Below are 12,970 nucleotides of genomic sequence, written 5' to 3' on the forward strand. Positions count from 1 at the left end.
CCTTTAACCCCTGTCCCACCCCACCCCACCCAAAAAAGTTACATAGTTTTCATGTCCACAGCATAGACATCAGCATACTGAGCCATCGCACCAGTAGAACACCACACTTGAACTACATGGGCATCTAATGAAAAACCAATACAAAGATAAATGTCCTAATGTAAAGTAAAAGTTGTTGTTGCCAATGAGCTAGTGAAAACAATTCTATTCGACACTGCATATACAGACTCTCAAGCCTAAAAAGATCACACGGTTTCAGAGTTAAACACAATTTATTCAATGCTTAAATAATTGTTTTTGAACCATCCAGTGTTTTTGTCATACAATATGCTATTTAGAGCTACAATCAAATAATGTCTTTATGTGTCCTTAATGTGAGTAGGTTTTTTTTTCTTTTTTAAATTAAGGAAATACGTCACCAAAAAAAAAAAAAAAAAAAAAATCCAAAGTGAAATGCCCCCAAGTTTTTCCTTAAATACCACAGCAGCCGTTAGAAAAAACCAAATTGACACACTGCTAAAATGATTACAAACAGTCTAACAGTGTACAGAGACTCCTACACCTTATAGCCAATACGCACAATACAGTTATAATTTTACAGCGAGCCAGCCTACTAGCATTTACATTCAGATTATTTCGTCCTCGTAGCAGAAGCTGCCCTTTCCGGTTTCACACAGACAGACGAGACATCACACCCTTTTCGAGAAGCTATACTTTTTTTTCTCCATCCTCATCCTCATCCCTCCCCCCGACGTGATAAATGTTTCCATGGTATCCTTTTTCGATTCAAAATATAAAATCGGTGACAAATGTTAGGGCTATATGTGTACACAGATAAAGGGTTTTTTTATTTGTCATTTGAATACAGTGTTTGCAAACTTGTAAAAATCGTACTTAAAATAATGTGAACAGCATGCATGAAAATATGAGAACTCTGAAAGGCTGCTTTTTGTAGGATTAGATCCGTTTTCCCCACTTTGGGAATTTACTGAAATTTGATTTTTCTTGGAAATTTTTCCTCTGTTAAAATCAAACCAGCTCTTTTTTTTTCATATACAAACATTATACCTGCTCTAATAATTAATTATACAAGAACCTGTGAAGTTACACTCAAATCTTTAAAAGTGGAACCGCTTCGATAAATTTTTGAAAGCACTTGAAAAGATCACTTCTCCTCGGCGCGCTCTCGACCAGTAACACACCCCCTTTTTAAGATTTTTACACGTTGTAATTTTTATATACAGAAAAAAGCTTTTGTGTTAGTTTAAGTTTTTAAAAAGGAAGAAAAAAATCCCAAAACAATTTACATCCTGACAACAATGGGTTCAAGAAAAAACTATAAGGCGAGTGTTGAAGTTGGATCAGAAGTGTCCCATTAGATTTCTTTTTGTGTTATTGTGTCTACTTCATTCTTTCCACCCAACGTGTGGATTTGAGCTCTTTGTGCCATCTTTGGTCACAGTTTGCACCTGTGTGGTTGCCAGTTAAGGGAGTCTTTTTCTTCGTTTTTCACAACAAACGACGCTCCTCAAAAAAACAAGCTCTCACAAACACACCAGTGGACCGATGGCACGTGTTGTTTCACACAAAACAGGAAGCAGAATCATTGTCCACGGGTCCACCGCAGTCAGAAAGTGAGAAACCCTCCAGGCCCTTTTGATCGACAGGAGGTGAGTTTTTCATGCTCATGCGTAAGTCAGAAGGGTCGACTCCTGTCACGTGAAAAACCGTTTGTTTGAAGCGGATAGTTGCAGACTGGACCCCTTTGCCTGAAGTCCTCACACAGGAACTCTGCAGCCCTCTGAACACTTATTCCCAGGAAACATCTAGCTTGTTTCTGTAAGACACAAAATAGTACATCACATGTTGTAGCACATTTAATGTAACGCCCAAACTTTTTCACGTCAAGGACTGCAAGCATAGATGCTCATCCGACCACAGACCCCCAGTCTGAGAGGGTTTCGTCTTAAGTCAGCAGGATTACACAAAAACTACTGAACTGATTTCCACAAAACTTGGATGGAGGTTTGGTCTCAGCCCAGAATAGACCTCCTCTCACTTTCTTTAGAGTTTTCTGACATTTTCGTTAATTTCTCGGCTCTTGATGAAAAAAATCAGGTGTATTTAGGTGGCTGGTATCTATGAGCGAGTACAATTTGAAGCAGATCATAATAAAAATCCAGACCTAGTGGATTTAAATATGTTTTCATAGAGGGAAGCCTCTTCTTAGCCGCTATACGGTAACATATTGGGATAGAAACTTGCAACTAACACCAATGTGCAGCTGAGATAATGGGGATCCGGAAGAGTATCAATGGTTTTTACACATCTTTTCTCGTGTTAGAAGTATATCCAATGGATATGAGAGATTTTGGTGCGGATGCAGATCTGTAGGGTGAGTAAACTAAACTTCGCTCAGCAGTTTAACATGTTACAAAAGTCTTAAATCTGGGTGGTTTAAATCTTAGAGCGATACAAGGCTATCGAGTGTGATATTGGATCAGGCTTGACTGAGTTAAAGGGGAGTGTTTGGGTCTTGGTGGAGAAATGAAACAGTTATTTCTGGGTTTAAGATAAAAAAGTCTTCATGGTCAATCAATGCAAACTAGCATCATTATTAATTACAATCAATCAAATTGGCCAACCCTATTTATTTCCTTATTTCTATTCTTCCGTTTGCTGAGGACCCCCTCAAACCCACTCAAGGACCCCCGTTAATCTCTGTACCACTGTTATCGTCTACATTTGCCTGGATTAATGCTGAATATCACTTTATTCTGAACTTCTAAAAAAGCACATTATCTTTAAAGGGAACATTACTACTTTCCATATTAAATTAAATTTAAAATGTGGAACCTTTCTCTCAAAAAAGACTATTTTTCTACAGCGTGAAATGATTCACTGCAAACACAATATCAGGGTGAACAGCAGCAGGGATTAACAGTCTGGCCGGTGGGATAACGAACTCTCTTTGGATGCTACAATGCTATTGTGAGTTGGGGATTAAATGGACAAAAACAGGCAATGGAGAGTATCAGCGGGGTATTATAATGCTGAGGTGTGTGCCGTCCATCAACCCCCGTGCCCCACACACACACACACACACACACACACACACTCGGGGCAGAAATGTTGCCAGAGGATAACCAGGCTCAGACATCAGTCAGCCTTTTGCACTTTTGAGTCAGTGACAATGTTTACATGCACAAAATACTCCTGCTAAAGCTGTTTACATGGCTAATAAAAAAGGATATTCCACTACTATTCCCTTACTCGGATTAACAAACACAACCTCTGCTCTGTTTTCATGACCTGTATCAAATCTGGAATATTCTCATACGTATTGAGAATAATACTTGAATATTAGTGTGCATGTAAACATAGTCAGTGTGACAGAGCAGCTATCTGGAGAGGGATAATCAAAGGCATCCTAATAAAACCTTCGCTTGCTTTCTTGCTGAGAGTTAGACAAGAAGATCGATACCACTTTTACGGTGCGCCTTAAGTACAGATCTGGAGCCAGGAGGCCATTAGCTTAACATAAAGACTGGCAGCACTGGGGGGGCAGCAAGCTTGGCTCTGTGCAGAGTTAAAAAAAATACACCTACCAACACCTGTGTGGCACATTGGCATGGGATAAGTGAAGTCTGTGTTTTACTCTTATTTACTGACATGAACTCCTGGATATGATGTCAAGCTTCTGTTCTTTAACAGCCACATTATTTATATAGTTTAGAGTCGATTTGCTCACTTTCTGCATGTGTTTTGAGCATAAATACACATTCGCAGCGGCTTTTGATCTAGCAACGGGTGCTTTGTGAATGTACTTGAATATGACAGCCTTCTATTGCTCCTAACTTGTCGGTCGTCTTGTCAATATATTTTAATGTAGCGGATCTTGTTTAGTTCTCTGATAACAGATAACAGCAATTTAGAATGAAGTACAACCCAGAATCCCCAACGTGACGATTCAAAGACGATTTAAGATCAAAAACTACCTCCACAATTATTTCAAATGACTAGATGTCGACAGGTAATGCTAGTCCTGTGCGAATAAGACTTTCCACTCACCAATGGACACATTAAATCTTATTTGGTTAATAACCAAAATACACATGAATAAATTACTTCGTGTAGTTTTTGGCGGAGTTGTGTGCTCTATCAATTTCTTGCCAAAGAACAGTTTATCCTGCTGCCCAGCACTTCTATGCAGCACTGGTAGGCGTGTTTTTGAGCTTTGGAGAGATTCAAGAAAGCAAATGAACTTATTTGCCAAAATGTTGAATTATTCCCTCTTAAGGAGGGAGTACAGAGTCACTGAGTGCAGTTTAAGTGTGTTGAGTATAAACATAAAGTACAACTAAATGAAAGTAGAAGAGAACAGTTCATAAGAGATTGCAGTGCAGCTGTGCAGCACATTAGAAAGTAGAACTGAGCGGAGGAGTAAAGCATGAATGTTATCATATGGAAAAGAAAGCAGCATAAAGAGATGAAGAGGACAATAATGCACAGATACATACTGCACACTGGTATATTCACATGGACAACAAAGACAAGGACAGCAAGCTACTGTACCTGGTGGAGCACAACCATCCCTATGAGTGGAGCTTTTTATCCCCTGACCGTCTGTCGTCCTTTCGCCTGCTATTTCTTGAACCTTCTCCTTGCTGAAAAACACAAACACACACAGAAATACAGGTGAGAGGTGTGTATTCTTAACTTAAAAAGCAAGCTGAGACAAAGGATAAAGCAGAAGTCCACACACTGGAGGAAGAGAAATCTGAAACTAGCAATTGTTAGTAGTAGCTTAATTGTTAGGACCCAAACCACACACCTACCAGGCACCTGGAAGAAGAAAAAAATGTTTGTTTTTTTCTGGAAAGGGTTAGAAACAAAAGGGGCAGATTGTATTTTCACAGCAGACTCACAGCACTCATTAGTCATACTGTTCACTAATCCGTTAAACACTTTAAAAGACCATTAAAACCACACAGTCAGGAGCATCGTCAGCATCACCTTTGTTATGCAAACACAATAGACACCACACAAAGTCAAAACACAAGCACAAGCACCTCAAATGGCTGCATTATGTTTTTTTTTGTATTTCTGTCCAGAAGAGAGACAATGAGGGCAGCTATCCCAAAACAGTTAATCCAGAGTTAATCAAAGGTTCACCTTCACCGCTGGAGGAACCAAATCTAACTGGTCCACTTTTTGACTTAAAGCTGCACTGAAACACCAGAAAGATGCAACTCCAATACCTGGAAATATGCACCGATATATTGGCTGAACATAAATATCAGCCAATATTCGCCTCGCTGACTGCTACGGGCCTACTGGCAAATAGGATGACATTCGCCGTTGGCAGTGGCCGATGTTTATCTGATGTGTCACATCAGTTTTGTGCTGGCACATTCATGAGCTGCTGGCTCATGACATCCCCGCCATCAGGCTATGCAAGTACTGAAAAATTATACACATTGACTGGGAGCTGTATTGCAGGATAAAAGGCTTCTGAGGCAGGTGCTTTTCAACAAATAAGATTCTTAAGAGAGGATTTAGAGTTGGAGAAATAATTGTATTCACATAAATAACGATGGCATATACATGTAGTTCTTATGGCTACACCTCAACATAAATGGTAATATTCTGTAGATTCATAAATCATGAAATATAGTCCCAGTTTGTGATTTAGTCCAGTAAAATAGGTGTTTTTTAACATTAAGTCTTGCCCAGTGCAGCTTTAAGCCTACATCCTGCATTAGCTGTCAATATCCCACCAATGTCCTCCTACAACACAGTTAACGGGGATCTTCATGCCAACCTCTGACCAGTCTTCCTGCAGAATGGGACTCTGCTGAAGGTCTCGGTGCCACCTGTCACCTCTTTGGTTGTCTGGCGTGGGAGTAGACACCCGCCGAATTACCTTCCTGATCACCTGCTCGAGGCAGAAGGATGACGACAGAGGAGGAAAAGATCTTTTTTGTTTTTTTAAAAACATTAAGCTACTCTCCGTGTGATGGGTTTTATTTCACAGCTGAAAAGGGACATGAAGTTATACGTTACTTTTCTACTGATGAGGTTACCATCGTGGTCCATGTAGTGTTCCTCTGTCATCGTCTCGCCGGGGATATTCTTTGCTTGTTCGCCCTGCAAGTGGTTGTGGTTAGCACATCAATAAACGCTCAGAAATGGCTGTTTCAAACATGTTGAAACCATCACCACACGGAAACAACACCCCAAGAGAGAATCTCCATGTCAGAAAGAGCGCTAAATAAGGTTAGTCTTCAACAAACACCATGGTATGAGCTACCATGAACTACAAACATATCTATGAACACACAAAGAGAGTAGAGCTATCAGTACACCAAGCAATACCACTACAATGCACACCAGACTAAACTAAACCAAACCAAACCAAACCAGACCAGACCAAGCCTCTGCCCAGCTTCTGCTCCAAGCTTTCAGGGTACCTTTAAAATGAGACGGCGTCTGAAGATTCTGGTGGTAACGGTCTGCTCTTCCTCTGAACCAGAATCTACACTAACCCGCTGCTGAGGAGGGTATTATAAAGCCATTACACAAACACAAGGGGGGAGTCAGAACGAGAAAAACATTGGTTAATTGAGACATTTTGTTGATGTCCTTAATGTACTTCAACTCCACGGTTGGCTGTATCAGAAAAGACAAACCTGGAATAAAAGACTGTAGTTTATGTTTCTTTAACACAAATTATTTCGTAGGTTTTTAGTTTTAGGGGTTTTCAATTCAATATAGTACTTTTTGTAGTAAAAAATCGTCTTTTGATTACCTGGACTTTTTTCTCCGACACCAGGGCTCCCTCTTCCTTTCTGCCGTTCGATGATTCCGATGAGGCGTCCTGAGGTGAGTGCTTTGAGTTGTCGCCGTTCTGTCGGGACCTCCCTGATTCTCCCCGAGACGAGGAAGTGATGGAGTCACTAGAGTTCTCTTGGCTGTTGGGTTAGAGACACAGAGTTAGGACTGGAGTTGTCGGATGACATTAGGAGTGGTAGATTTTAAATTCAAGTTGATATTCTGGGAGACGTTTTTTAGTTGTATAATAGTTTTACCTTTCCCGCCTGTCGAGCAGGTCCGAGCTGACACTGCGGCCTGGCGTCGGTGGTTCCACATTGACGCTGGAGGAATCACTGTGCCAACCTGAAAGTGAACACACGTCTTTTTCTGCCTGTTCAACCTGATCATGAATCTCCTCATCTCTGGCCTGGGGAATCTCTTCGTCCTCCTCCTTCTCCTCTGAGCCTTCTTCTGTCTTCGCGTCTTCCAACAGAGACCCTAATGCCTCTTCTTTGTCTCCATCTCCATCTCCATCTCCCTCCTCCTCTTCCTCATTGGACCAAGAATCGCTGGGCTGACGTTCCTCAAGTGCCTCAACCCAGGCCTGAGGGGAGAGCCGAACTACAGGCTGATCCTCCTCGGCCTCCTCGTCCAATTCTGATGTCCTGCAAATGTCTTCTTTTTCATCCTTATACTGCAGTTCTCCATCTGTGTCATCCATTCTGTCACCCTCCTCGACCCTTTTCTCGCTCTTCTCATCGACTTTTTGAGCCTCAGGTGTTTCATGAATACACTCTCTGACCGTTTCTGCTTCTATTCTATCATCTTTTTCCACTTCATCACCAATTTCAATCAGATTATGCTGTTCTTCTGACAGATTCTGCACCTCTTTTACCTCCTCCACCTCACACACTGCCCCCTTATTCCCATCTTCAATAAGGACAAGCTGCTCAATTGTCCCATCTCTCTCTTCCTCTGCAGATCCCTCCTTCTGTTCCAACACAATACTATTTTCCTCTGCCAACTCGGATCTATCTTTTATTATCATCTCACATTTTCTTTCCACATTTCTAATCAAGTCGTGCTCTACCCACTTCTCCACTAATCCGTTTCCCTCTGCTAACTCTGCTGCAACCATCTCAACAACCTTCTGTATTTCTTCTGTCACTTCCCTTTCACTTCCTTTCAAGCCTACATCCTCCTGTACCCCATTGGGGGCTATCATCTGCGATCCTCCATCTCCCATGTGTGCTCTGTCAGGCGATGAAGGGGTTATGGATGATACTGATGAGAGTGTAGGGGAAGATGTGGAGTAAGCCATGTCAATGTCTAACTCGCACATCGCAGCGGGGACGGAGTGAGACTTGTGCTTGTGGCTCAGCTCCATTTCTTGAAAAGGCCTGTCCTCCTCCTCGCTCAGAAGCAGCTCGTCGTTCAGAGCAATGTGGGGCTTTGTGACCTTGCGGGGAACAGGATCGGGGAGTTCAAAGACTGGAACGGACAGGGCGAGCTCACAGGGTCTGGGGGGACTCCTAGGGGGGCTGTCTGGCTCTCCGCTACCGGGCTCTATCTCCGGGCTCCAGGGCAGGGGCTGAGGCTGGGAGTCGGCCAGCAAAGGGGTGTCTGGTTCTGGGTAATGGTGGTGTTGGTGGGTGGCAAGGGAAGGGTTGGGGGTGACGGGGAGTTCGGGCTCCAGGAAGTGGGGGTCGGAGTGCAGTGCGGCGGGGGACTGCAGCTCCGCTAGAATGCTCTGATAATCTGTAGGTGACAGGATGACAAATGTAGAGACATACACGCACCGAAGCATGCCACAAAAGAATATAACACACCACAAACACACAAACACACACCCTGAAAAATACACCATATGACGTGGACGATGTCACAGAGGCTGAAGTGTAAAGCATGTAGCCGGACAACCACCAGCTGAGATGGTGCAAAGGTCAGCTATAACTGGCAGAACGACAAGCCAGTGTCAAACATATGCAATAAAAGGGACTGGAGGATTGAACACATTTTATTTTTATGCACATCCATTAGTGCTATTATGATACCGGTGCTTGGAGCAGCCAAAAAGGACGAGAGAGTCACGATTCAGCAATCCTTTCTCACATTTTATATCCAAAATAAAACTAATACTATTACTTACTATACATTCTTATTATTATTGTTTTCTAACATTTGTCCTTCACTTGAATTAAATTTAAGGTTCAAGGAAATCAGTTAAAATACAAGTTATTTTTAAAGTTAAATAAATGTGTGATGTTTCCAAAGTCAGTGAGTAAATGTGTGATGTAATGGTGGTAAAGCTATTACAAGTAACTTTGATAATTTGTTGATATTGTAATGTGGACACTGTTTATTTCTAACTGGCTAACGTCTCCTTGTAGCAGCTTTAAATTATTGTGATTATGATTTTTGCAGCCCTATGCAGTACAATGTAATAAATACATACAATCCGTTGTACTGTATATGTTTGACAATACCATATTCAATGTAAATAAAAAAATTCAAAAATTTTAGGATATATAAAGATGGACATTCAAATTGTCAATAGTTGTTTGTTTTTTCAGTGAGTGTTAATTCAAAAGTTGTGACGAAAGAGATTGAAAGTGGGACACATTAGTGACACAAGGCCATATTGATCATATAGCGTGTGATGTGATGAGTTATTGAGATATTAATGTTTGCCTGGGTGGTCTGTTACATGCTCACATGAGACAGTTGACAGATGAGAGATGTGAGAAGGGACAGGGGAGGAGAAGGGACAGGATAAAGGACAGAGCACACTATATTAATATTTCCATTGTTGAAGGATCAATGCGGGCTTTATTGGGAGGTGGAGGGATGTCGGGCGCAAACGTACACTGGCAAGCAGGACAGGGAGACAGGGAGCGGAGAGGAGGGGAGGAAGGAGTGGGGCTGGGACAACGGGACCCAGAGGGAGAGACCGGAGGGAGAGTAGACATGGAGAGAGGGGAGACAGGGCGGGAACGGGAGGCTAGCTGGGTCACTGCAGACTCTTTGCTTTGAGAGGCGGTGACAGAAGGCGAGGCTCTGCCTGAGGGTGAGGAGGGGATGGACGAAACAGGTATGGTGATGGATTCAGGTTGGTTAGGGCTAACAGAGGAGGGTGCAAAGGTGAGGTTGGTGGGTCTGGTTGCGGTTTCGGAGGGTGCAGAAGTATTACAAGACAAGTCAGAGGTATAACCGGATGATGTGAGAGAGGAGGTGTTTGGTTCTGCTTGTGCAGGGTTTGGAGGTGGCGTGGTGGGGGTGGGGGAGGTTGGGGCAGAGGTGGGTGAAGAAGGAAAGGGTGGCGGGGAGGAAGGTAAAGGTGAGGTGATGAGGGGGATCGGGGAGGATGGGTGGGGCGAGAATGGGAAGGTGGGGGACAGACGAGGGTCAGCAGTAGGGCACTGATGGATGACGCATGGGGAAGGAGGAGCAAGGAAGCTGAACTGTGACTGTTCAAACGGCGCAGGAGGTGCCAAGTCTTTGAGCGAAATGGAGGACTCATAACTTGAAGAGCGGCGGAAGGAAAGCGGACGGCAGCGACGTGCAGCAGTGGTCGTGAGGGGAGTGGGCGGGGGCGTTGGGGACAGCGGTGGATAGAAGGGGCTGGGTGTCTGCACGATGAAGGCACCTTCAGCACTTCTGGGAGTTAGAGGGATAATTATGCAAACTACGGGAAAGGAATGAGGCAAGATATATGCAGGAGAGACACAAAGAAACAAAAAGAGACAAAAAACAAAATGTTTTATGGTGAAACATGCTTGGACAAAAAGACAATGAATGAATGAATAACACGACTGAGGGATGTGTGGAGGAGGAGGCACGTGAGGAATGGATGAGGGCAACACATGACTCTTAAGTTGTTAAGAGCTGTTATGTGCTGTTATCAGCAGTGGGTCCTGCTGTGGAGAGGTGATGGGAGGCAGGGGGAACAGGAGGAGGAGAAAGAGGAGGCAGTCTGGTTTCACAGAGGAAGAAATTCTCTCATCTATCCAAGGAAGGCTCAGAGGAACTGGAGGAGAACTAGGAGAACTAAACTAAATCAAGAGGTAAAGCAGACTCTACAGGGTTAAATCATTTCTACAGACATAATTGAAAACACATTAAAGCAGTTTGTAGTATGCAGCATGCACTAAGAATGGGATATTAACAGTGGATATTGCTTATTTGTGACAACTGGATACACTATTGTGATTTGGTGAGCAACACCTTACTTGAATACAAAGGGTGATTAATTCAACAGATGCCAATTCAAATCAGAGATTGAAGAGATTCAAAAGATTGAAGTCTAAAGTAAAGAAACATCATTATTTCAATGGCGCATAAACTGTAAAGAATGGAAATCCATTTGAAAAACAGCAGGAGCCAGTTGTCCAAACAAAATCCAAATCTGACTAATAAATAACTCCTCTAGAGATTTGCATTAGGACTTAACGTATGTGATCCATGCATTGGCACAACAAAAGGTAGCAGGGAGAGGTAAGAGGTCAGCTAGACAGAGCTAAACTTTACCATCAGCCTGATCCCGGAAAACAGCGTTATCATCGGCAAAACATCTCGTGCCTGAAATGTTACCATAGTCAAATATTGGGCCCTCCAGCAAAGTCACAATATCCATCCGATTGACTTTGGTCAGCACTGCAGTTAAGGCATCCGCTGTGGGGGAGAAAAAAAAGACAAATAAATATTTTATCCCATGATTCAAAAACTGCTTATTCCAATGTTATACCAGAGAGAAGAACGTGTATGAGGATTTTTAAAGCAATATTGTTCCTTTTGTTCCTTAAAGTTGTTATAAACACAATAAAGCTACCCTCAAATTTAAACATCTCCCAGATTCCATATCGGTGCTCAAAGATTTCCAAACAAATGAGATTGATGAAGAGACAGACAGTGAGGTAGAGAGGACAGGAAGACAGACAGAGAAGTGGACTACAAAGATGCTTGTGAGAAAAGCCCTAATTTTAGTAAGCTAGCATCAGAAGTTCATCTTTCTTGGGGTGATGAACTATTAAGTCTTACAACAAGAGCAAAAAGATGGAAAAGAGTGAGAATAGGAAAAAAAGACACACAAAGGGAGAAGAAACAGAGGCTGTAAAGTAGATTTTCAGATATAAAAATAGTCTTACTTGTGGCGTTTTTCCCTTCCCGACTGACCCATTTCTTAAGTAGCATGAAGCTCTGTGCTGTCAGAGAGTTGGGGTTCTCTAGTCTGATGTGGTTGATCTCATCCACTGTGAAGTTCATCTCCCGAGCCAACTCTGTCACGGGATACAGACAGCAAGTCAGACAAAAATATTTAAACTTTAATGTACAATCTTTCTTTATTCGCAGTGCAAACACACAGACTGCAGAGGGTTATATACAATACATATATTTGTATTTCAACATGATTCAATTTCTATAAATGATAAAACAGCTTATAACTTCAGTTTTCACTTCATTACATTTAACTTGCAATGTTTTTCTGCTGTTTTATTTTATTTTATCCCAGCACAGATTCCTTGTAGGTTATCATGTTAACCTGAAGATGGCAGTAAATAACAGAGTTTAAGACTGAGAGAGAGGGTTTGGCAGACAGGCATATAGAGAATGTATCTGACCTGTCCAACTGAGTCCCAGGTGATCTGCAACGATGGCCATGCGCAGATCAGTTCGCTCACAGGGACTTTGGGGACCTGGCAACAAAGAAGACAATAACTCATCAATAAAATTCACAATCTTCTCCCCCATACACCAATGTAAGAGAAAAATGAACATGTACATAATTTTCCTTTTCTGGCCACTCATTCGTCAGGCTTAATGAAATTAATTAAGGTAGTGTTAAAAATATTAGCATTACAGTTAGCGTGTTAGTGTAATATAGCTGTAATATAAGTTTAATTATTTCCCCAGGATGGCCAGAAAAGGATATTTCACATTAGAGACATTATGGGCAACTTAAATAGGTTCATAGAGTAAGTGGTGCTCTGTGACTGTTTGTGGTATGTATCCTCTAGGCAGGCAGTAACTGTCATGAGAACCACACAAAACAAAGCATAACATGACTCCCAACAACAGACTCATCGTTCTACAAATCTAGGGTGGAAAGGTCTATGTTAGAATCTAAAATGTCAACATGCAAAGACGCTTTTGTGTG

At 42.2% G+C, this 12,970-nt stretch overlaps 1 protein-coding gene across 1 annotated transcript in view; it reads right to left on the minus strand.

Annotated features, from left to right (window-relative positions):
* Positions 1 to 36: 36 nt before the first annotated feature.
* ank3a (ankyrin 3a) overlaps positions 37 to 12,970 on the minus strand; it is a 105,843-nt gene continuing 92,909 nt past the window's right edge. Inside the window, exons 42-51 of the mRNA XM_073481525.1 lie at positions 12,435 to 12,509; positions 11,961 to 12,092; positions 11,344 to 11,487; positions 7,092 to 8,574; positions 6,812 to 6,974; positions 6,474 to 6,554; positions 6,067 to 6,150; positions 5,825 to 5,938; positions 4,576 to 4,667; positions 37 to 1,837 (exon numbers count right to left, since the gene is read on the minus strand). Coding sequence (XP_073337626.1) covers positions 4,596 to 4,667; positions 5,825 to 5,938; positions 6,067 to 6,150; positions 6,474 to 6,554; positions 6,812 to 6,974; positions 7,092 to 8,574; positions 11,344 to 11,487; positions 11,961 to 12,092; positions 12,435 to 12,509 — 2,348 coding nt within the window. The 3' untranslated portion in view covers positions 37 to 1,837; positions 4,576 to 4,595. The remainder of the gene's footprint in view (positions 1,838 to 4,575; positions 4,668 to 5,824; positions 5,939 to 6,066; positions 6,151 to 6,473; positions 6,555 to 6,811; positions 6,975 to 7,091; positions 8,575 to 11,343; positions 11,488 to 11,960; positions 12,093 to 12,434; positions 12,510 to 12,970) is intronic.

Source organism: Pagrus major, chromosome 15 (assembly GCF_040436345.1).
Source record: "Pagrus major chromosome 15, Pma_NU_1.0".
Classification (NCBI taxonomy): domain Eukaryota; kingdom Metazoa; phylum Chordata; class Actinopteri; order Spariformes; family Sparidae; genus Pagrus; species Pagrus major.